The sequence below is a fragment of the Psammomys obesus genome, unplaced genomic scaffold (genome assembly GCF_907164565.1).
Source record: "Psammomys obesus unplaced genomic scaffold, mPsaObe1.curated_primary_1811, whole genome shotgun sequence".
Taxonomy (NCBI): Eukaryota; Metazoa; Chordata; class Mammalia; order Rodentia; family Muridae; genus Psammomys; species Psammomys obesus.
The window spans coordinates 315,512-338,293 of NW_026592439.1; the positions used below are offsets into that span (position 1 = coordinate 315,512).

The following is a 22,782-nucleotide window of genomic DNA, read 5'->3' on the forward strand; positions in this document are numbered from 1 at the left end:
TTTGGTGAAGCTCGTATTGGCATGTCCATTTTACAGATGAGGAAATTAAGCTGTAATTTAGTAAAAATGCTTATCAGTGATCTCAGAGTTAGAAGTAGCCGTTTCCAGAATGTGGTGGTACATGATTTTAGTTCCACCACGAAAGGGGTGGGGTGAGGCCAGAGGATCTGTGTGTATTCACAGCAAGCCTGGGCCACGTAGGACAGTTCAGGATTACACAGAGGGGAAGAAAAAAAGAAAAAATGGTCAGTTCAGGGTCTGAATGGTTTCGTAGTCTCAATTTTAGCCATTATATACTTCACTATTCCAAAATCATTCTAGGTATATGCCCTAGGTGAGAAAAAATGGTAATCAAAATTGTTTTTACAAAAATATGAGCCTCAGGGAAACTGGAAGCTCTGAGGTCTTTGGAATATTGCTGACGCTAATACAAAGGAATAAACCAGATTTACGTATGGCCAGAATGTCCCAAGTCCAGTTGGAAACCCCTCAAAATGATGCTGTGGTCCAAGATGGCGTCCCAACTTGCCCTTGTTAAAGATGGCGCCTATGAACGTCTACTTCCTTTTACTGGACCGGAAAGGGCTCCGCCTAGCACTAAGGTGGAAGTCCAATTTACTCGCTCCTTTGTGGTTCTTGCTGAAAACAGCTAGGACTCTAGCAGCGTCCCCAGGATATCGCGTTTCTTCGTGGCCTGTAAAAAAAAAAAAAAAAACCAACCGCATCACCCTCGTTAGCTTTAGCTCGCATCAAGTTTGCAGCGAACGGAAACGGGGCGGCCCTGGGGCCGGCAGTAGGCTGGGCGGGTCGAAGAGACACTTCCGCCCCTCACCAACATGGCCGCAGGCCGGGACTGCGCATGAGCAGCTGTCTATGGCGAGACCTAGCTCCAAAGAGGGAGAAAGCTGTCGTGGGAAATTGGCGACTGAGGCGGCCTGGGCCGGTGAGTGCGTAGGAGCCGGCCGGAGCTCGGAGACGAGGTGGACCGGGCAGGCGGGGCGGCTCTGGGTTTGCTTCGGTTGCTCGGGCCCGGCGCCGGCGGGGCCCGAAGCCTTTGTTTTGGGGGAGGGGACTGCGCCTGCCTCTTTATCTCTGTCCTGCTTTGTGGGCCGAGCTCGCTCCCTGCCCCGGAGTGCGCGCGTCCCACCTCCCCGCGGAGTCCAGTTGTGAGCCCGCAGGCCCGGGGGAGGTCCCCGGCGGAGCAGCCCGGGCGCGGGCGAGCGCGGCCGAGCCGGCGGGGGTCACCGCGCGGGTTTCGGGGCTCGCGCCTGGCGGGTGCCCAGCTCCTCCAAGCGCCTACTACCAGTTGGAGGGCCTGCAGGGAGACGCGTCGTTCTCAGGCAAGGTCCTGGCGCCTGTTTTCTTTGGGAACTTGATCTGGTGGTGGTTTTTTTTTTTTTTTTTTTTTTTTTTTGCCTTTGCGTCCGTGCTTGGGTGAGGGCGTTTGCCGGGCCCTCCTTTTGAGCGTGCAAACCACAACATCCTAGGCTGATTTCCGTGTCACCTATTCTTAATGCTCAGGAAACGCTTCCGGATGTGCAGCCAAGATTTGAGTAAGTAGCCTAACGCCGCTGCTGGGTGGCCTCAGAAGTTCCTCTGACAGCTGTGGGCTATACAGTTGCCTCCTGTGCCTTGCCCTCACTGCCTCCTCCTGCAGGCCCAGGCTACGAGCTTCGGAGAGGCTCGTCCTCGCGTTTGAGGATGGAGACCGAGGTGGTCTCTAAACCCTGAGGCAGCCACCCTTTTGCAGTATTACTCTGTACTGGCAGTTTCACTTTCAGTTCCTTTTTGTTGTTACCATTTTCTTTGCCCTTTCCAAGGTTTATTATCCACTAAACTAAGATTTTCTTCGGATTAGAAAGGTTTGGGGGAATCTTACCGGTAGAGAATTTACAAAAATTTGTCCTTTCTTGTTGAGATTATTTTATTGCTTTGTACTGTGCAGCTGTTTTTTGCTTTTTTTTTTTTCTGGAGGCATCTGTCTGCTCGGTTCTTTGTTTTTCCGGTTCTCTGGCGGGGTGTCAAAAGTCCTAAGGCAGGAACATTGTAGATGGATTCCTCCCCCATTGTCTTTTCTCCCTCAGAACCCTGAGCCTGGAGTTGGTTCCCCCCACCCCTTTCTCCTGAGGCTTAGTTGATTTGGAGTTGTCATGGCAACATTTTAGCAACTGTGTTGCTGCTCTACAGGAAGCCTTGATGAATAAAATAAAGAAGCCTTGAATATGATGCACTTGGGCTGCAGTGTTTGTAACAGATGCTGTAAATCTGGACTCCTCCACAACAAGAGCCCTGGCAGTAGAATGGTGCCCAAGAGCCAAATCTAGGTTTTGTGTTTAGTAATGGTTTTCCAATGGGGGAAAAAAAAAATTCCCTTTCTAGATTTGAGGATTTCTTTTTTGATATTTTATTTTGAGTCAGGATCTCTCTATACATAGCCTTGGCTATCCTGGACTTCTCTGTAGACCATGCTGGCTTTGAACTCACTGAGGTCCTCCTACCCACTACCTGGCTCCCCCCACCTTCTTTTTTTTTTTTTTTTTCTTAAGGTAGCCTGTAGACCAGGTTGGCCTTGAACTCAGAGATCCACGTTCCTGGGCCTCCCAAGTACTGGAATTTCATGTGCCACCACCCCCTGCTTGCTAAGCTATCTTAACAGCCTTTCTTTTGGTCAGAGGACAGTCTTAGGGTGTCAGTTTTTGTCTGTCCACCTTGATGGAGACAGAGTGTCTTCACCGCTGCATTTGCCACTTAATCTACCGATGACCTCTCCATCGAGGTATGCTGTGATTGCTTATGCTTGCACTGCCGCAACCTTTTCTTGTGTAGGTTTTAGGACACAAGTGTTAGACTTTCTTTTTTTTCAGCAACAGATCTTGCCTCAGGTTTATTTGTAAAAACAGCACAAGACACTGGTCATCTGTAAATAGTTTGTAGGTGGGTGTGTCACACCAGTCCACCTGTTAGCAGAAGCCTTTCCTGTGGGGCCTTCACAGGGGCCTGGGCACCTTTGGGAGCCTGAGCAGGAGTTGAAGCCTGGGCCTTAGCTGGAGCTTCGGCCTCTGACTTGGTTTGAACCTTGGGCTTTGGTTGGCAGAGCCTACGACTGTTGACCATGTAGCTTTGAATCCCCTTCTCAAGCTTGGTGTGAACCATGAAAGCTGGGGCCCTTTGACATCTTGGGCTTAAAGGCCGCAGGCTTCACGGGGCTTTGATGGCCTCTGCTCACGCACTCATTGCCTTTGCGTTGTTTGCCTGCATCTTCTCCAGGCCTTTTTGTTGTGCTTCTTGGCAAAGTACATGTTCCTCAGGAACTTGGTCCACCCCCTTAAGAGATTCGTATCTTTGTGGGACTGGTTGTGTGTGGTGTGGTTCTTGGACTTCGCCATGTCTGCACGGTAACCCACCGCTCCTGCAGCACCTGGGATCCGAAGAGCGAGTTAGACTTTGATTCCAAGTGCTTTGCCCCTGAGCCATCTTCCAGTTCATGCTGGTTTTTTGTTTATTTGTTTTGAGACAAGTTCTTATAGCCCATCCTAGCCTAAGATTTGCTTTGCAACCCAGGATGGCCTTGAACTCCTAATTCTTTTGCCTCCACCTCCTAAGCATAGGTGTGACAGACAGGGCGAGCACATCTAGTTCTTTTTCTCTCCAAGGTCTCATTCTGGAGTCAAGGCTAGCCTCAAACTTGCAGCACCCCTCCCATCTCTGTCCCCTGAACGTTAAGCATCCAGCCACATGTCCCATGAAGAGTTGCTTTTTCAGTCCCTGCAGGCCATTCCCTCCTGTCAGTACTGGGGAGGTGACTGTCCTTTGCAGATGATTGGTTCATTTTCCTGGCTCTGTCTTCTTGGAGCCTCGGCTCTAGAACCTGGAAAGCTATTCAGTAGCCGAGCCTCACTGCAAACTATGATTTCCACCAGGATTTAGCACTCTGCCCCAGGATTTAACACTCAAGCCTTTAAGGCAGGAGCTACAGAGACCTCCAAAAGAAGACCAGTTCCTCGGATGAGCCCCTCCCAGAGAGATGAAGGGGTAAGTGAAGCAGTGGTGTCTGGGAGGAGAGAGGGATGGCCTGGGAGAGTGAAAAATGGCGAAAAGTATTAGATTCAGGAAGACCTGGGTTCAGGTCTCCTCGCTCTGTCACCTACCAGCTATGTGATTCAGTTTCCCTGTCTATAAAACTGTAGTGCTGTTTAGTTCATGTGCTGTTATTAGTATCAACATAATATGCTGGGCGGTGGTGGCACAGACCTTTAATATCAGCACTCAGGAGGCAGAGGCAGACTAATCTCTGAGTTCAAGGTTAGCCTGGTCTACAGAACAAGTTCCAGGACAGCCAAGGCTACATAAAGAAAAATCTGGCTTGCAAAACCTAGGTTTTGGTTTTTTGTTTGAATTTTTTGAGACAGATTATGTCCCTACACAGCCCTGGCTGTCCTGAAACTCACTATGTAGACCAGGCTGGCCTCAAGCTCACAGAATTCTATCTGCCTCTGCTTCCTGGGTGCTGAGATTAAAGGAATGTGCCACCACGACCAGCAGTAAATACTACTGTTGTTATCTAGCCTAACCTAACATCTGTTGTGAATGCTTCCATTTGGGTTTTTTTTGTTTGTTTGTTTTTGTTTCACCACAAATAGGCAGCAGAAAACAGCTGAAACTGAAGAGGGGACGGTGCAGATTCAGGAAGGTGAATATTAAAATCAGGACCAAGAGCTGGTCATAGCCTCTCTCTTCAGCTGACTGGCCCATCTCCCACATACCATGTTTCTTTTAAGTGACGTGTAAGTAGCCCAGGGAGAAAGGCAGGCAACACGGTAGACTTTGTTTGCCTCTGTTGATTTAGGTGCAGTGGCTACTGGAGAGGACCCAACTAGTGTAGCCATCGCCAGCATCCAGTCAGCTGCCACCTTCCCTGACCCCAACGTCAAGTACGTCTTCCGAACTGAGAATGGGGGCCAGGTAAGGGAGGGGCCGGGGGGCTGCAGATGTTTCCAGGGGTTGGGATTAAGGGAGGCGTGTGTATGTATTTTGGAGAGCTGTGGCTTGGAGAATGAGGCGAAGCTGTGTGCTGCGGGGTGAAACATTAACCAGAGGCTTAGATTAGAGACTGGTGTGGGCCTGGGTGTGCTAAAGCCTCAGAATGGGGAAAGAAGAGACAATAGCTGAGCCTGTGTCTTTGAAAGATTGTTGGGACTCAGTACAAGAGGCCCTTTCTGAGAGGGCCTCGGCTTCTGGACACTTACTCTTGTCTTCTTCCCACCTCTCCCCGCCTTCGTCTCTTCTAGGTGATGTACAGAGTGATCCAAGTGTCTGAAGGGCAGCTGGATGGCCAGACAGAGGGCACTGGCGCTATCAGTGGCTACCCTGCCGCTCAGTCCATGACCCAGGTACAGACGACAGGCTGTGAGGGCCAGAGAGCTCTTAGCAGTAAGAGGAGCTAGGGAACCAATAGGAAGGAGGGGTGGAATTGGGAACAGGAGGGTGCACCTCAGGCCTCTTGGGCCCAAAACACCGGGTTCAGGTGTGTTCGACCTCTTATCATTGAGGCATTACTTTGCCATCTACAAAGATCATGCCTAAGAAACATGAAGTTGGGGCTGGAGAGGTAGCTCAGTGGTTAAGAGCACTTGTTCCTCTTACAGGGGACCGGAGTTCAGTTCCTGATAACCTCATGGTGGCTTACTGCCATCTGGTTTCAGGGGATCAAATGCCCTTCTCTGACCTCCGCAGGCATCAGACACACATAGTGCATATCCGCACACGCAGGCAAAATACTCATAAAAATAAATCTTAAGGGGGCTGGAGAGATGGCTCAGAGGTAAAGAGCACTTGCTGTTCTTCTGAAGGTCCTGAGTTCAATTCCCAGTCAACCACATGGTGGCTCAGAACCATCTATAGTAAGATCTGGTGTGCAGGCAGAATGTTGTATAAATAATCAATAAATCTTAAAAAAATAAAAATAAATCTTAAAACTCCAGTTATGTCTCTCCGTCCTTCTGCTCAGGGATAGAAACTCAGGGTGGCAGAGAGGGGCTGAGTCCCTGACTGACTGGGCTCTGCTCTCCTCTCTTCTCAGGCAGTGATCCAGGGCGCCTTCACCAGTGACGATGCAGTTGACACGGAGGGAACGGCCGCTGAGACACATTACACTTACTTTCCCAGCACCGCCGTGGGAGACGGGTCAGGGGGCACCGCATCGGGGAGCACCACCGCTGTGGTCACCACCCAGGGCTCAGAGGCACTGCTGGGGCAGGCCACCCCGCCCAGCACTGGTGAGACGCTGCGCAAGGATGGAGGCTGGAGGGGCCGGGCTCTGGGATGTCACTGCCGGCCTGGGCTTCAGCACGTGGCTCTTAGCAGTTACTAAGATCTGAACACGTAGTGAGTCTGGCCTGCTCTGCAAGCTGGTGGGGTGTTCTCAAAAGAGTCCCAAGGTCTTGGTGAAGTCCCTCATCCCAGATCCTGACGAAACCTACCTCATACCTTCCCAGGTCAATTCTTTGTGATGATGTCACCACAAGAAGTATTGCAGGGAGGGAGCCAGCGGTCAATTGCCCCCAGGACTCACCCTTACTCCCCGTGAGTGAATTAATTATTGAGCGGTTTCGATTCTTGCTAAGTCTTAGGTAAATCTTACCCTGAACACCACTCTTGTTTTCGTTTGCTTCTTTGTCTTTTCCTTGATCTGGCCACCCTGAACTCTTGTCAGGAAGTCGGAGGCTCCCAGGACAACTCGAGATGAGAAGCGTAGGGCCCAGCACAATGAAGGTATGCGATACTCAGCTGTGAAGCCAGGAGCAGCGGAAGGAGATTTGGGAATTGCAGTGTTGGGAGGGGGAAGCGCTGGTCATTTTTGGTCGCTGGGTCACCGTGTGCTTCGCCTTGCCCCACAGTGGAGCGCCGCCGCCGGGACAAGATCAACAACTGGATTGTACAGCTGTCCAAAATCATCCCAGACTGCTCTATGGAGAGTACCAAGTCTGGCCAGGTCATGGCAAGACCCTGGTAACGGGCAGGGACTCCTGGCATTGTTTCCAGAAATGGTGGCGAGTAGAGTGTACATGGCAGCCCTCTTCATAATACCCTGAGACCTTGGGTCATGATTCTGGGGGGAAGCAGCCCCAAGGTGTGAGTGTGAAAGTAAGTGAGGTCTTGGAAGACTTGGTCCTCATCTTGTTGGCCTTGCCTTGCAGAGCAAAGGTGGGATCCTCTCCAAAGCCTGCGATTATATCCAGGAGCTTCGGCAGAGCAACCACCGGTTGTCTGAAGAGCTGCAGGGGTTAGATCAGCTGCAGCTAGACAACGATGTGCTTAGACAGCAGGTCAGACTAGTGACAGGACGGGCCCCTTGACAGCCCTGTGGCCACTGGTGACGTCTGGATTCCCTAGAAAACACTTGACATTGTTCCTCCTGGCGGTGTCTTCTTCCTTTTCCCTAACCGTTTCCATTACTGCCTTCTCTCTCGAAGGTGGAAGATCTTAAAAACAAGAACCTGCTACTACGAGCTCAGTTACGGCACCATGGATTAGAGGTCGTCATCAAGAACGACAGCAACTAACTATGGGGACTCGGGCTTTGGCCCTAGAACTGCAGATAGCCTGGAAGCAGCAGGCGATTCCCATGCCCCTTCCCTTCACTGCCTACTTCTGGCGTGGGACTCGGGGGAGTTTGGCAAGTGTGTCTTTGACCTGAGGCCCGTGGTGTGGTGGCCTGCAGTGAGTGGTGTGAAACAGGACACAGACATGCACCGACAGCCTTGCCTGCTCCCACCGTGCAGTCCCTGGGCCCTGGTGCCCCTTTTGCACATTGCATGTGCTGTCCCCTTGATGGACCGTGGACACTAAACCTGGGCTTGCCCTGTGCTCGCTTAGAGCGCCCAGCAGAGGGTCCGTGGGCACTCTGTGGGTCTAGCACTTGTACTGGTTCTTCCTTGCTCTGGAGCAGAAGTGAAGGTGTGCATCCGAGTCCTCTGGGGAGTGGGCTTGTTCAGGAGGTGGGGAAGGGTGCTAGGTGGCTGCTATCCCCTGAGCAGGGAGGGCTCAGTGAGCAGCTGAGGCCTCTGCAGAAGCTTCTGGAGCCAGGGAGAACCCCGAACAGGCTCACTGGGAGCCTTCCCCATCTTGGGGATGGTTCTTTTTATTTCTTTCCTTTTTTTTTTTTTTTTTTTTTTTAAGATAAAATTGTTTAGAGCCACAGTTGTCCGTTTTCCTCCTTTTGTGGGGCCCTGGGGGAAGGGAGACTACATATTACTCTTTGACCAGTAAGGGCTGGGTCAACCTTTGGGTGGGGTGCTACTATTTCTATACTCATTACCCAGAGTCCTGGTACCTGTGCCAAACCTGGATATCAATTTCCGGCCTACACCAGGCAGTCTTAAAAGGTTTCAGCTGTGGGCTGGTGTTAGAGGTATCACAGACAGGTGCTCCGGAGCTCTGCGTGTGTCCTCTGGGGGCCATGCCTTTGCTTCCGGTTCCGGTCTTTCTGGCTGGGCTCAGGGGGACAGAGTGAGATGCTTCAGGCCGAATTCCTGTGTCACAGTCACGCAATTGGTACTGCTGAAACCATGACTAGAGGTACCTGAGAACCCCCGGGGTTGTGAGGGTGAGGTGTATGCTGGTCCCCCGGGTAGGGTTGTTTGTGGAGAGAAGAGCATAGGGGTGTGGCTTCAGTCCTTATGAACAGCGCCACAGGGTGGGGAAGCAGCCAGAGCTGGGGTACAAAGGCTGCAAGGATCTTGTCCCCCAGTTCTCAAGTCTTTTGTGTCCTCTTTCTCAGTGTCTACAGTCTCATTCTCTGAGCTCCGTTCGCTCCTAGCCTCAGGCAGGGCCCGGCTCTTCGATGTTCGCTCTCGGGAGGAGGCAGCAGCTGGTACCATCCCTGGGGCACTCAACATCCCTGGTACAGGATTTCCCATGTTGGCAGAGGGCATAGTCCATGATGGTGTTAGCCAAAGGGGCCTCGCTTAGGATGGGGGCAGAGCTGGTAGAGATAGGGGTGGTGTTGTATTTGCTCAAGCCAACGCTCAGGTTCCCCAGAGAAAGGCTAAATGGAGACGGGTCCTGGCAGCGGAACTAGCTTATCCAGTTTGAGGGGATAGCGGGTGGCAAAGAGGCGCAAATCAGTAGCTGTATGTTTGGCTTCCCAGAAACTATGCCCTAATCTACCTGATCCTCCATTGCCTCCTTACCACTCGGGAAATGCCTGCATTGTTGGCCTGACTTCCTGTGCTGGTAGGCGGTTCTTTGTCTGTGAGGTTGGTAGGAGGTCAGGGTGACCACCATGCATTGTTGGGACAATCTGCAGATTGTCCACTGCTGGGACTCCGCTCTTTCAGGCCCGTCCTTTGAACCTCAGTGTGCCACCGGCTTTCCATTTTGTCCTCTCTCAGTGTCTGAGTTGGAAAACGCCTTGCACATGGACCCAGCTGCTTTTCAGGCTTTATACTGTGCTGAGAAGCCAAAGCTAGAAGACAAGAATCTTATTTTCTTCTGTCAGATGGGCAGGAGGGGCCTGCAGGCCACACAGCTGGCACAAGGTCTTGGATACACAGGGTATGCGAAGGGTATGAGGCTTGTTAGCTGGGAACTGACCGGGAACTGCCTCCTGGGTCTGTCCTTCCCTCAACCCCCTTTTTCTCCACAGGGCTCGGAACTATGCTGGGGCCTATAAGGAATGGCTGGAGAAAGAGGGCTAGGTAGAGGACTTCCTGGTTGTGATCCTTCTCGTGGTCACCTTGCTGGGCTGGGCAAGTCACTGTGGACATTTGCACATGAAAAACTCAAATAAAGAGCATTTAATTAAGTATTAGAAGCATTTAATTTGTTGGGTGGGCAAAAAACAAAACAACAACAAAAACCACGGCTCCAATATTACTCTAGTTCTCAAGTTTATCTCAGGATGCTTGTCCATTCATCTGTCCCCTATCACCCTATTAAAGCAGTGTGAACACCTGAAGTTGACTAGAGCAGCCCTGAATGTACATCAGATAGTCAACCTACTAGCTCTAAAAATCTTGGAGTATACAGCCCAAGCTAGTTGGGAGGCTGAATTTAGGAGTTCAGTTCTTGGCCAGTCTGGGTAACACAGAAGACTGAAGAGTACTTGTTCTGGCCCGATGTGGTGGCTCAAGCCCTTAATCCCAGCATTCAGGAGGTAGAGGCACGCAGATCTCTATGAGTTCAAGGGCAGCCAGGGCTCTGTGGAGAGATCCTGTCAAAAAAAAAAAAAAACAAAAAAACAAAGAGGACCTGTATTTGGCTCCTGACAGCCATGTGGATGGCAGCTCACAGCTAACCATGCGTAACTCCAGTTCCAGAGATCAGATGCCCTTTTTTGACCTCCTTGGGTACCAAGATTGCAGATGGTACACAGACATACATACAAGCAAGATATTCTTACACATAATTTTTTTTTTTTTTTTTAATAAAAGCAACTTTCTACCCGTGTATAATCCCAGCACTTTGGAGGAGGACGAAAGAGGATCAAAGATTAAAGGCTAGCCTGGGCTATATAGGAAAAGTTTACCATCCCTTCCCCTCCCCCCAAGAAAACCTTGGGCATTTGTGATCTTATGGGCTCCTCTGATGTTCTCAATACAGAGCTACAAAGAACCACTGCACCGTTGCTGTAGACCGGAAACAGCCGCTGTTAAACAGCTGCCGATGTTGCCATTCCTTTATGTGTTGTCTGTGTCTACTCTTGTGCAAAAGCAGAATAGTTGGGACAGCTACATGTCTTTCAGATCCTGAAAGGGTACTCCCTAGTCCTTTATAGAAAATGTTTGCCCACTGTCGCTCTTGATTTGTAGCTCCTCAGCCTCAATTCCACCTTAGATTCTGGAACTGGGTAAAGTGATGAAGCTAGTCCTACGGCCTAGTGGTCAGGTCAGTGCTGGGGTAATGTGTATAAAACTGAACTCAGTCCCCAGCAACACCATAAAAAGCAAAAGCATTGGGGATGGGTAGGGTGAATGCCTATAATCAAGCTATTTGGAAGTTTGAGGCAGGACAATCACAAGTTCAAGGCTAAGTCAACATTGCAATATAATCTTAAATACATTTAGGCCAGCACTGGTGGTACAAGTCTGTAAGTAGGAGTCCGAGAGGAAGGAACATCACAATTCAACGTCTGCTCAGGACCAGCTTGGTTAACTTGGTGAGAAACTCAAAAATTCAAAAAGGACTGGAGATAGAGCAGTTCCTATGTGTGAGGTCCCAAGTTCAATCCCCATCCCAGCAATAAATGACTAAATCAAATGTATACAATAGCCAAGCATGGTGGCACATGCCTGTAATCAATGCCAGCCTGGTCTATATAGTGAGTTCCAGGCCAGGGCAGACCTCTAGGTAGAGAGACCTTGTCTAAACAAACAAACAAACAAACAAAAACCTGTAGCCAGCGTTTGCTACTTTGTGGTTTCCTTTTTCTGTCTTCCAACCTTCTCCACCCCTTTTAACCCTCTAACACTGGATAGGAGAGAAAAAAGGGGAGAGGGGAAAGGTGGCAAAGTTATCCTTAGACTACTTCCTGCTGATTAGGGGCTTTGAGTTCCTTGGAGCAAGTTTGATCCTTACTATCAGGACATCTAATTTCCTCTTCTCCTTTCTTTGTGCACAACTACTTGACAAACTGTAACCAGCAGCAACCAACTTCTAACCACCAAACAACCACCAACAGCAACACTGCCTCTTGGGGCCCCTAGCATTATGTATCTTCTGAAAAGTTCCCAGAAATCCAAATGTTACCCACTCACAGAAACTATCTGTAGCAGGCAAAACCATGATTCTTCTAGAGCATTAGAGAAATCACAGTCAGCTGCTGTGAAGCAGCCTTATATCCCCACACCTGGGATTGAAACAAAAACATATTCCCCTTACATTTCTGTGAGTTGTTTTGTTTTCGTTTTTGTTTTGTTTTGTTTTTTCAAGACGGAGTTTCTCTGTGTAGCCTTGGCTGTCCGGGACTCATTTTGTAGACCTGGGTGGCCTTGAACTCACAGATCCACCTGCCTCTGCCTCCCAGAGTGTTGGGATTACAGGTGTATACCACTGTGCTGGTCATTTTTTTTTTTTTTTTTTTTTTTAAGAAACCAAAATCACAAAATTCTCACTACACAAAAGAACATCAACAAAGGATATTTATTTACTTATTTACTTATTTATTTGAGATGGGGGTTTCTCTGTGTAGCCTTGGCTGTCGTAGAACTCTGTAGACCAGGCTGACTTCAAACTTATATAGAGATCCACCTACTTCTGCCTCCCAAGAGCCCCCAACAAAGAATTTAACAGCAACTAGCAAATGCTTCATGAAGCTAGACTGACTCACTGGACAGTAGATTTGTAATTTCCCCCTAGTGTGGTACATAGTTTGCTCCATATTCTTTTGAGATACTAATTTTTTTTTTTTTTTTCTGTGAATGCCTGTGTGTGTGCTCTCATATTCGTGCACAGGCCCCCAGATCCATGCTGGTGTCTTAATTATCTTAACTGCTTTTCACCTTTAGCTTTTTTTTTTTCTTTAAAGATTTATTTATTTATGTATACGAGTGCTCTATTTGCATGCACATCTGCATGACAGAAGAGGGCATTGGATCCCATTACAGATGGTTGTGAGCTACCGTGCAGGTGCTGGGAATTGAACTCAGGACCTCTGGAAGAGCAGCCAGTGCTCTTAATTTCTGAGCCATATCTCCAACTCCTGTTTTTAGCTTTTGAGACAGTGTTCCTCATTGAACCTGAAATCATGGATTTGGCTAGGCAGATTGCCTTGGCCACTGAGCTTCTGGAATTCACCTGTCTTTGTCCCCCAGGCCTGGGGCTGCAGGCGCATGTCATCAACCCTGGCTTTTTGGGTTCTCAGGATTTAAAGCAGGTCTAAAGAGTTTTGCAACAATCCCTTTCCCCTTTTAGTGAAAAAATATTTTATCCAGGTGTGGTGATACATGGCTAAACTGGGCTTTGGAGCAGAGGCAGAGGCTTTGGCACTAGCGTTACTTTAGGTTCTAGTCTGGCCAAGATACATTGTGAATTCTGGGCCCTGTATCAAAAGACTACTGCATCAAAATTAAAAAAGAAACCAATGGGTATGCTGGTGCACATCTTTGATTCCAGAGCTGGGAAGCAGAAGCAGTTGGATCTATGTTAGTTTGAGGCCAGCTTTCCCTACATTGTGAGTTCTTGGTCAAAAACAATTCAGAAAACAAACAAACAAACAAAAACCCCACACATATGGGTTGGTGACATGACTTAATAACTAAAGGCACTTGCTGCTAAGCTTTATGACCTGAGTTCAATCCTTAGGACCTACAAGGTAGGAAGACAGACCAACTCTGCAGGTTGTCTTCTGACCTCACATATGTGGCTTGTGCCCCCCCCCCAAAATAAATAAATATAATGTCTTTTTTTATAAAGCACAGAAGAAAATAAATATTCCGTGGGGTTGGAGAGATGGTTCAGCAGTTAAAAGCAGTGAGCAATGGCTGTTCCTCCAGAAGGCCTGGGCTTGATTTCCGACACCCACAGGGGAGCCCATGACCGTTTGTCACTCCAGTTCCAGGGGATTTGGTGCTTTCTTCTGGCCTCCTCAGTCACCAGGCACACATTTGCTGCTGCACAGACAAAACACCCATTTATTCCCTGGGCAAGGCGCTATGGCACATGCCTTTAGCCCTCGGAGGCAGAGGCAGGCAGATCTCTGTGAGCTCAAGGCCAGTCTGGTCTATAAAAAGTCCAGGACAGGCAGGGATACACAAAGAAACCCTGTCTCAAGAAAAACGAAACATACACGTATATGTGCATACATACATACATTCCTTTAGCTAGAAGAGCAAGCTGGCTCAGATATGAATTCAACTTTCTGAATTGCCAAGTGCTTAAAACAATTTTTTTTTATCAGACATGCCCTGTTTTCTCTGCTTGGCTTTTTGTTTCTGTTTTTCTTACTTCCTTTTCTTCTGCCTCCAGCTTTGCAGCCTCCTGCATCATCTCACAGTCCACACGCTGTAACCCACCCGCCCTGGGTTCCCCAGCATTAACACAGCCTTCTTTCTCCTGGGCTTCTTGGGTTCAGGCAGACATTGCTGAGTTTAGTTTCTGTTTTTGCTCATGGTCACCAGGTGCTCCACTCTTCACTCACAGCCCCCAAGTCTGGAGATGAGAGTGGTATTAAGCTCAGGGTCTAGTAAAAGGCAGGTGTCAGCTTTTCTCCTAAAACCCAGTCTCTGACCTAAATAGCTTGGGAAATCTTTCCTGGGGTTTAATTTTTCTCCTAGTTCTGAGTCTACACACCTCTCCCACTATCTTTATTATAAATCATAACATTACTTTATGGTTATAATTTTGAGACATAATTTACTTTCAACAAAGGACAGCTGTGTAAATGCTTAGTTCATGGAAGGATTTAGTTTTCGACAAACCAAACAGAATTTGTATACTTTAAACTTTTTAAATTTAATTTATTTATTTTATGTGCATTGGTGTTTCGCGTACATGTATGTCTGTGTGAGGGTGTCAGATCTTGGATTTACAGACAGTTGTGAGCTGGCATATGGGTGCTGGGAATTGAACCCAGGTCGTCTAGAACAGTCAGTGCTGTTCTTAACTACTCTTAACTACTGAGTCATCTCTCCAGCCCCCACTTTAAACTTTTTCATGTAATTTAGTTTTTGGAGAGAGGGTCTCATATAGTTGAGTTGAACTTCTGATAATATTTCTGTCTTCACGTCCTGACTCCTGAAACTACATGTGTGTGCCATTTTATGTGGTTCCAGGGATTGAAACCAGCCCTAAGACTGTTTAAAAAAGCACTACAGGCTGGTAAAATGGTTCCATGGATAAAGGTACTTGCTGCCAAGACAACCTGAGTTCAATTCCCAAGATCTACAGGGTGGAAGAAGAGAACACTGGCAAGTGTCCTCTGACCTCCACACACACATAATTTCAAAAGGCACTTACTAGGGGCTGGAGAGATAGCTTAATGGTCAAGAACATTTCTTGCCGAAGGCCTGGTTCAATTCCCAGCACACACGTGACCTGTCACAATTGTTGGTAACTCCAGTTCCAGGGGATCTGATGCCCTCTTCTGACCTTCCCAGGCACCAGGAACATACATGGCACACAGATATACTCAATCACATGAAGTAAAAGAACCCTAACATTTAAAAAAATTACCAAAATAAAATGAATTCTTCTTTTCTTTTTAAAACAAAACAAAAATTAGGGGTGAGGCAGGTTCTTGCTATGTAGTCGTGGCTGGCCTCCAGTTCACAGTAATGTCCCAAATGCTGGGATTACAAGTGTGAGTCAGTATGCCCTGGGTTTGTTTTGTTTTGTTTTGTTTTTGTTTTTAAGGATGCTAAGGGTTGAACGCAGGACTTCATTCATGGAGGCAAGCGCTCTACCAACAACTACATTTTGAGCCTTGAACCTGTGATTCTCCTGCCTCAGACTCCCCAGAGTGCTGGAATTATAGTCAGGCAGCACGATGCTTTGTGCTCATTGCTTTTGCTCTGAGTATGTTCACTTGCAGCCATTTCCCTAAACAATGACTAACACAGTGAAACCTCAAAGCCTTTTCTGGATGCCTCTTCCCAGTTACCCTATTTACACGCTATACTCTCTGTTCTCAAACTTGTAATCCTCCTCCTTCAAGCTCCTGAAATGCTGGGATGATAGCTCCGCTACTCCCCTGCCTCCCCCAAAGTCAAGTCTCACTATATTGCTCAGGCGGGTCTCCAATGCACCAGCCTTCTACATTTGCCTGGGATTACAGGATGTGCCAGCATGCTTGGTTTCTAGGCAACAACTTTCTATCTTCTATCAGCATAAATTAGTTTTTGAGCTGCCCTCCTGGCCTCCCAACATCTTTCTTTTGTTTCCTGTGGCTTTATACCTGAGCGTTAAAGAGAATCCTAGAAGTGCACTCACAAGGCCCTTTACATGGTTGATCACCGAGAGCAAATTCCTTTCCTCCTCATTAAGTAGCTGGTTTATAACCCTAGTAGGCTGTTCCAATTCATTACCCTACCCTTTACAATTTTCTTATAGTTATTTCATCAGAGCACCGTGGCTTATCAGCTAAACATAGTTCCCTTGTTGTTTTCTGCTTTCCTTTTCATATTAAAGGGGACCCCCCCCCCACACACACACTTTCATCCTCCTTTAAGTCAGGTTGGTTTCACTGAGTGTTTGAATCTCTGTCTCCGTTACACCACCCCGCCCCCCAGACAGGGTTTCTCTGTGTAGCCTTGGCTGTTCTGGACTCCCTTTGTAGACCAGGCTGGCCTCAAAATTCCAGAGATCCGTTGTCTGCCTCTGCCTCTGCCTCTGCCTCTGCTGGGATTAAAGGAAAGGGCTACCATGCCAGTTTACACTACTTTTTTTTTTTTTCTTTTTTGATTATTTATCTCTCCTAAATGGGTGTCTTAAAGTTAGGAACATTTTCTCTACCTCCACATCTCAAAGGTAAGTTCTCAGTAGGTGTTTGTTGAGCCTTGCTAATCTGCTGACCTTCAGGATCTTCTGACTCCGGCCCTTCCGAAGCCCGGCTGCCTGCCTAACCTTGAAGTAACATTTGTTATCAGTCAGAGTTGATAACTTATAGCAGGTCTCCGTGGCCCAGTGGCTGAACATGTTCCATCCTGACCCTGAGCAATCTGTGGTTTGGATTTGGCTTCAACCTGCCTTACCAAACTCTCCAGCCAGGGCTTGCTCCCACCAGCCTCGCGTCCTTAGTGGCCCAAACAGACTATATAGTCCTTTTCTGACCCTGGCCTTTGCTCATCATTTCTTCTGCTTGGGAAGCGTCCAGCCCTGCAAACCCTCTGGATTTCATAAGAATTAGGAGAATGTATTTTGGCAGGAGTTCTGCTGTTCTCCTCAAGAGGGTTTTTTTTAAACTCAGGAAAGATGAAACATAGCAGATGAATATGTATTACTGGATTCCATGAAGGACACAGATGCAAAACAGTACGGCTCAAGCATAGACCTCTATGGTAACCCTTACCACACTGTATAGCCACTTGCTTTTCTCTCTCTCTTTCTCTTTCTTTAGGCTTAGCTTTTAATTTTTTTTTTTTTTAGATTTTATATTTATTTATTATAATTTATTTACTTTGTATCCCGGCTGCAGCCTCCCTCCTTCTCCCCCAGTTCCCCCCCACCCTCCCTCTTCTCCCTCAATAGCCTTTCTCTAGTGTACTGATAGGGGAGGACTTCCTCCCCTTCTATATGACACTAGCTTATCAGGTCTCATCAAGGCTGGCTGCATCATCTTCCTCTGTGGCCTGGCAAGGCTTCACCCCCCCCTCAGGGGGAGGTGATCAAAGAGCCAGCTACTGCCCCCCCCTTACTAGGGAACCCACTTGGAAACTGGACCGGGGTTCTAGGTTGTCTCCATGCATGGTCCTTGGTTGGAGAATTGGTCTCTGCAGGACCCCCTAGGCCCAGGTTTTTTGGCTCTGTTGGTCTCCTCGTGGAGTTTCTGTCCCCTGTCTTTCTATCTCCCTCTTCTTCCATAAGTTTTCCTGCCCAAAGTTTGACTATGAGTCTCAGTATCTCCTGCTGCGTAGTCTTTCAGAGGCCCCCTATGGAAGGCTCCTGTCCTGTTTCTTGTCTTCTCCTACTTCTGATTGCCCTTCTGCGTGAGGTTTCAGCCTCTTCCCTATAGGACCCTAGGGAAGCTTTTTTTTTTTTTTAGATTTATTTATTATTTATACAACATTCTGCCTATATACCAGATCTTACTATAGATGGTTGTGAGCCACCATGTGGTTGCTAGGAATTGAACTCAGGACTTTTGAAAGAACAGCAACTGTTCTTAACCTCTGAGCCATCTCTCCAGCCCTAGGCTTAGCTTTTTAAAGAGAGGGATTTCATTGCTATAAACTAACCATGAAACCAGAACATGACACACATTCAGTAAGTGGGCTTACTGTTAGTAGCTTATTGTGGCAAGGGTGTGTTGGGTTCTAGGTCTGCCTTACCATAACTGAGTAGTTACCATAAGATACTTTTAACTATTTGTCCCTTTCATTATTTATAAAATATGAGTATAAGACTTACAGTCACTTAGGGATGCAGAGGCAGCTTGATCTACAAAGTGAGTCCAAGACAGCCAAGGCTACACAGAGAAACCCTGTTTTGAGAAACAAACAAAGCCAGGATCCATTGTGCTGTCTTGATAAAAATAATATAAAATAAAATAAAATAAAGATAAGCGAGATACAGAGATAGACGTATCATTGGAAGAAGCAGCCAGCACATCAGAGGCTGAGAGATCAAGAGTTTGTGACTAGCCTAGGCTACAAAGCAGCACTCTGAAGGCAGAAGCAAGAGGCTCTGATGAAGATAATTCAACCCCCCAACAGGGATCTCTTAGTCCAAGGCCAGCCTGGTCTGCAGAGGGGATTTTAGGACAATTAGGGTTACACAGAGAAACCCTGTCTCAAACAAACAAACAAACTAGCCAGGCAGTAGTGGCACATTCCTTTAGTAGCAGCACTTAGGGAGGCAGAGGCACGTGGATCTCTGGGCGTTTGAGGCTAACTTGGACTACAGAGTGAGTTCCAGGACAGCCAAGGCTATACACAGAAACCCTGTTTTGAGAAACCAAAACCAACAAACAAAGCCAGGATCCATTGTGCTGTGTGGGGTGGAGACAGGGATCCTAGGGCTGGCTGGCTACTAGTCTAGCTCTAAGGTCAGTGAGAGACCCTGTTTCAGGAGAATAAGGTAGAGAGACAGTACCCAGGAGAGACAGAGACAGGAGGAGAGAGACACAGAGAGGGGGCGCTGACAGGAGATCCTTGAGGCACTGGAAACCCTCAAAGGAGGTTGAGGAATTTCTTGTGTGACTGCCTAGTAGTTCTTGGAAGGCTGTCACAGAGGGAGCCTAGCCGCACCCAGTCTCTTTGCATCCTGGCTTGAGATGTGACTCTTTGCTTTTGCATGTACTCCTGCTGTTGCCAATCGCCAGGATTCAAGGTAACTCAGAAAGTACCCCCACACTGGGCATGGTGGCACACACCTTTAATCCTAAGTAAGTCTGAAGCCCCAAGCTCAATCCCCATACTAGCAATAAATGACTGAATCAATAAATGTATACAGTAGCCCGGCAGATTGGTGGCACATGCCTGTAATTCCAGCACTCAGGGAGGCAGAGGCAGGTCGATCTCTGTGGGTGGATCTCTGTGAGTTCGAGACCAGCCTAGTCTATAATGCAAGTCCAGGACAGCCAAGGATACACAGAGAAACCCTGTCTTAAAAAACCGGGGGGGGGGGGGGATGTGGTAGTTTATTGCTTGTATTGGGAGGCTAAAAAATAGGACTGTCAAGAGTTCAAGGCTAAGCTAAGCAACACAGCAAGAGCTCAGGACAGCCTGGATAATATAGTAAGTCCCAATTTCACCCTGTCCCCAAATACAAGAAAGTAAAAATAAATGAAAGACTGGGTTTATAGCTCTGTGGTGGAGTATAGGCTTGGTGTGCATAGGGCCTTGAATTCAATCCCCAGTACTAACAATAAAACAAGCAAAAAAACAATATAGCAGTAACACATGACTTTAATCCCAGTACTCTGGAAGCAGAGGCAAACAGATCTCTGTGAGTTTGAGGCCAGCCTAGTCTACAAAGCAAGTTCCAGGACAGCCAGGGTTGTTACAGTGAGAAACCTGTTTTTAAAAAAAAGCACCCCCCCAAAAAAAACAAAAAACAAAAAACAAAACAACCAAATATGGCTAAAGTTTCAGTGTGTCCTCTGGAAGACTGGTAATACAATGAGCCATCATCCTGGTTCCTAAATCTTTTTTTTTTTTTTAATGGAAAGATATCAAGGAAAAAAGTAATTAAACATTTTGTGTAATGCCAGAGCACAGTGACTGGAAATTAAGAAAATAGTTTTAGATGTTACATTTAGTCATTTACACTATAATCTTGATATTCAGGGAGGTTGAGACATCATGAGTTCAAGGACATTTTGGCTATATGTTGAGTTGTTGAGTTGCAGACCAGCCTGGGCTAAAGTGAGATTATCCCAAACAAACCCAAAAACTGTGTATAAAAAGTTTCTCAACTTTAGGACTTTAAAATTCTTTGAAAATAAAAAGTTTGCACTTGGTAGGTAGCCAAATAATTGTTTCAATTTAGTGATACAAAATTTCTTCCTTAGTTACACACTGCCCTGTTTATTACAACTTGTCAACCTTGAAGTCCTAATTGTTGTTTTAATTTGTTTGTACTTCCCTCTCTCACCCAGTAGAGGGTTGGCAAACATGTTGTTACTGGGTTTTCGAGGTCTCCCTTTGGAGCTCTGGTTGTTCTCCTTGTTCACTGTGTAGATCAGGTTTGGCTTCTGCCTCCCCGGAGCCTGGACTAAAGGCAAGCATCCCCGAGGCCAACGGAGCATACACTTTTAATGGCTAAGCCATCTCTCCAGCCTGTTTTCCTTTTCTTTTTTTAAGTGGGGTCTCTTGTAGCTCAGGCTATTGTCAGCTTTGCTACCTGTAAAGGCCAGCCTTAAATTTCTCATCCTCCTGACTGTCTTTACAGTGCTGGGATTACAAGCGTAAAACACTATGTTTTGTTTTTGTTTTTCTCTTCCTACCTGTAGAGGAATTTTAATTCAGAACATGCCTGTTCTGGCAAGAGATCACATCCAAAGATCTAGGTCTGTATGTTCCAGCTAGAATACAGAGACACGCCTTTAATCCCAGGAGACACAGGCAAGCAGATCTCTGAGTTCGAGGCCAGCCTGGTATAGAGCAAGTTTCAGGTAAAGAAAAGCTTAGGTCCAGGAGAGCTGTACACGTCTTTCATCACTCAGGAGACAGAGGCATACAGATGTCTTAGTACTGTTGAGGCAGTTTGCTTGAGTCAGTGAGAGGCACTGCCATGGAGTTGAGTTCCTGTCAGCTCAGTTCACGGAATTCAGTTTTCCCAGGAGAGTTTTACAGAGTTTAGTAGTGCAAGCCAGAGAATGAGAAGGAGCCAGAAGATTAGAACACACTGCCAACGTTAGTGTGAGGCCAAACAGAGCAATTTAGTGAGAAACTGAGAGAAGCCACATTAAATCAGTCAGCTTGGAGAGGAGTTTGAGCCGGAACAGCTGAGATGAACCAGTCTGCAAGAGTTCAGAAAGGGTGAGTTTATTCAGCAGCATCTCAGAGGCTGAGACATACATTTTAGTTCTAGGTAATATTGTACAGAGGCTAGAAGCTTCCAAGACTACGCCTAGGTTAGCAGACAGAGGCAGTAAATCACCAAGACGACAATTACCTTAGGTGAAAAAAAAAAGTTATTTTAACAGCCCGGCGTGGTGGTGTGCCCATCCCAGTACTTACTCAGGGAGATAGAGAGGCAGGTTAACACTACCCTATTCGTACTCTTCTTCGGAGTCAGGGCCTCACAAATCCCAGCCTGGCCGACAACTTACTAAATACCTAAGCCTGGCCTTGAGCCCTCAGTCTTTCTCTGTGCTGGAATTAGAGACGTGTGCTATTCTGTGGGATAACCTTTTCTACCGGAGGAGCCACAGTCTGAGGCCAGCCTCAGCTGCGCAGCCGCTAGCCCTGAGCGAAGAAAACAAAAGCCAATCCTAACGTTAGGTCCAGCAAAGGAGCTACTGACAGATCGTACATATAAAAAAAGATACTTCCAGTCATCCTGTTGGTTCGGGGAGGAGGCCGAGAAAACTTACTTCAGACACCAAAGCTTAAAAAAGCAAGCTTTATTTTCTGAGCGCACAGGGAGGCTGTCAGCTCGGGTCCGAACCATGTCCCAAGGGGAAACCGTATTGCATTTTTAAAGGGTGAAAACTGCAAGGCGAGGGGGAGTTTGGTGAGTGTCGGGGTCATCTAATGAAATTTTAAGCAAGGGAGTATCTGTTGGAGACTGGGCTTGATCCAGGACACCTGGTCTCAAGACCCTTAATTATTTCCCCAGACTTGCCATGCAGAGCTTAAGGCGATGAGGAGGTCATCTGCCTGTGTTAGTGAGAGCTTAGCAGGCAATATATTTCGTACAACTTTAGGCACCTTGGTTAAGATAACAGCGAGTTTTGCATTTTTTTTTAGCAGTTAACAGAAGATTAAGAAAACGTTTCAAGGGAGTGGGTAGGAGCTGGCTCCGCGAGCTAGGAAATGTGAGACCAGCATAGTCCTGTTAACAAAATGGGGAGGGGGGAAGAGGGGGGCAAAATGAAGGTTGCTTTCGAGAAGTCTGGCCCTGGCGGCCGCCTCTTTACAATCCCTGGAGGCGTAGGTCAGCTTTTATTATCTGGATGTTTTCTGTGTCCGTGTATTTAAGTTTCTTTTTGAGAGAATGTACTGGGGGGGGACAGCAACCCAGTTTGAGGTACTCAAGGTATCTCTTGTTTCTCAACGGTCTCCCGACCCCTTCCCATATTTATACGTTTTTCACTAACCAAAAAGGAGGGGACCAAAGATTCTGCAACATCAATCAAAGTAATGGGGACAAAAATAAAAATCAACCAAGCACATTCCTACATCTCACAGGCCGGTCCCCTTCCTCATCTCCTTAGAGATAAGCCGGGCCAGTTGGAAAGGTTCTCCCGGCTTGCCCTATTGCCCAATCGGGATGCCCTTACCTGTCCAAGAGGAGGCCTTGGCCTCCTTAAGCGACAGTCTCCTGGGCCAACCAGAGGTCTCTAGGGAAGAAAGGCACCAATCGGACTCAAGAGGGAGGAAGGTTCGGGGCTGCACCTGCGTACGGTGAGTCACTCACCGGAGCTCCCTCTCTCTTCACCAATCGGAGCGCGGGGCAGCC

The 22,782-nt window shown here is 47.5% G+C and overlaps 2 protein-coding genes across 7 annotated transcripts; both read left to right on the forward strand.

Annotated features, from left to right (window-relative positions):
• Positions 1 to 803: 803 nt before the first annotated feature.
• On the forward strand, positions 804 to 8,199 carry Usf1 (upstream transcription factor 1). Of its 5 annotated transcripts, none has more exons than XM_055613259.1 (11): positions 804 to 943; positions 3,921 to 4,032; positions 4,641 to 4,690; positions 4,853 to 4,962; positions 5,289 to 5,390; positions 6,080 to 6,275; positions 6,495 to 6,582; positions 6,713 to 6,771; positions 6,897 to 6,991; positions 7,197 to 7,325; positions 7,473 to 8,199. In XM_055613259.1, exons 2-11 carry the CDS (start codon positions 4,025 to 4,027, stop codon positions 7,560 to 7,562), a joined length of 927 nt encoding a protein of 308 aa, XP_055469234.1. In that variant the 5' UTR covers positions 804 to 943; positions 3,921 to 4,024; the 3' UTR covers positions 7,563 to 8,199. The 5 variants fall into 5 exon arrangements, with proteins under 5 accessions (XP_055469234.1, XP_055469230.1, XP_055469232.1 ...); XM_055613255.1 differs by having other exon boundaries at positions 805 to 943; positions 4,847 to 4,962; XM_055613257.1 differs by lacking the exon at positions 804 to 943 and adding an exon at positions 991 to 1,345 and having other exon boundaries at positions 4,847 to 4,962.
• Positions 8,200 to 8,276: 77 nt separating this feature from the next.
• Positions 8,277 to 9,805, forward strand: Tstd1 (thiosulfate sulfurtransferase like domain containing 1). 2 transcript variants are annotated; one of them, XM_055613261.1, is made up of 4 exons: positions 8,277 to 8,577; positions 8,780 to 8,902; positions 9,339 to 9,555; positions 9,647 to 9,805. In XM_055613261.1, exons 1-4 carry the CDS (start codon positions 8,514 to 8,516, stop codon positions 9,696 to 9,698), a joined length of 456 nt encoding a protein of 151 aa, XP_055469236.1. In that variant the 5' UTR covers positions 8,277 to 8,513; the 3' UTR covers positions 9,699 to 9,805. The 2 variants fall into 2 exon arrangements, with proteins under 2 accessions (XP_055469236.1, XP_055469237.1); XM_055613262.1 differs by having other exon boundaries at positions 9,393 to 9,555.
• The last annotated feature ends 12,977 nt before the right edge of the window (positions 9,806 to 22,782 follow it).

Excerpts from the sequence above, each read along its gene's own strand:
- Usf1 (XM_055613255.1), top strand. Across the intron at positions 6,276-6,494 it reads GGCCACCCCGCCCAGCACTG|GTCAATTCTTTGTGATGATG; the intron begins GTGAGACGCTGC and ends ATACCTTCCCAG. Across the intron at positions 7,326-7,472 it reads ACGATGTGCTTAGACAGCAG|GTGGAAGATCTTAAAAACAA; the intron begins GTCAGACTAGTG and ends TCTCTCTCGAAG.
- Tstd1 (XM_055613261.1), top strand. The coding sequence starts at position 8,514 with ATGCTTCAGGCCGAATTCCTGTGTCACAGTCACGCAATTGGTACTGCT. Across the intron at positions 8,578-8,779 it reads TGCTGAAACCATGACTAGAG|TGTCTACAGTCTCATTCTCT; the intron begins GTACCTGAGAAC and ends CCTCTTTCTCAG. Across the intron at positions 9,556-9,646 it reads CAAGGTCTTGGATACACAGG|GGCTCGGAACTATGCTGGGG; the intron begins GTATGCGAAGGG and ends TTTTCTCCACAG.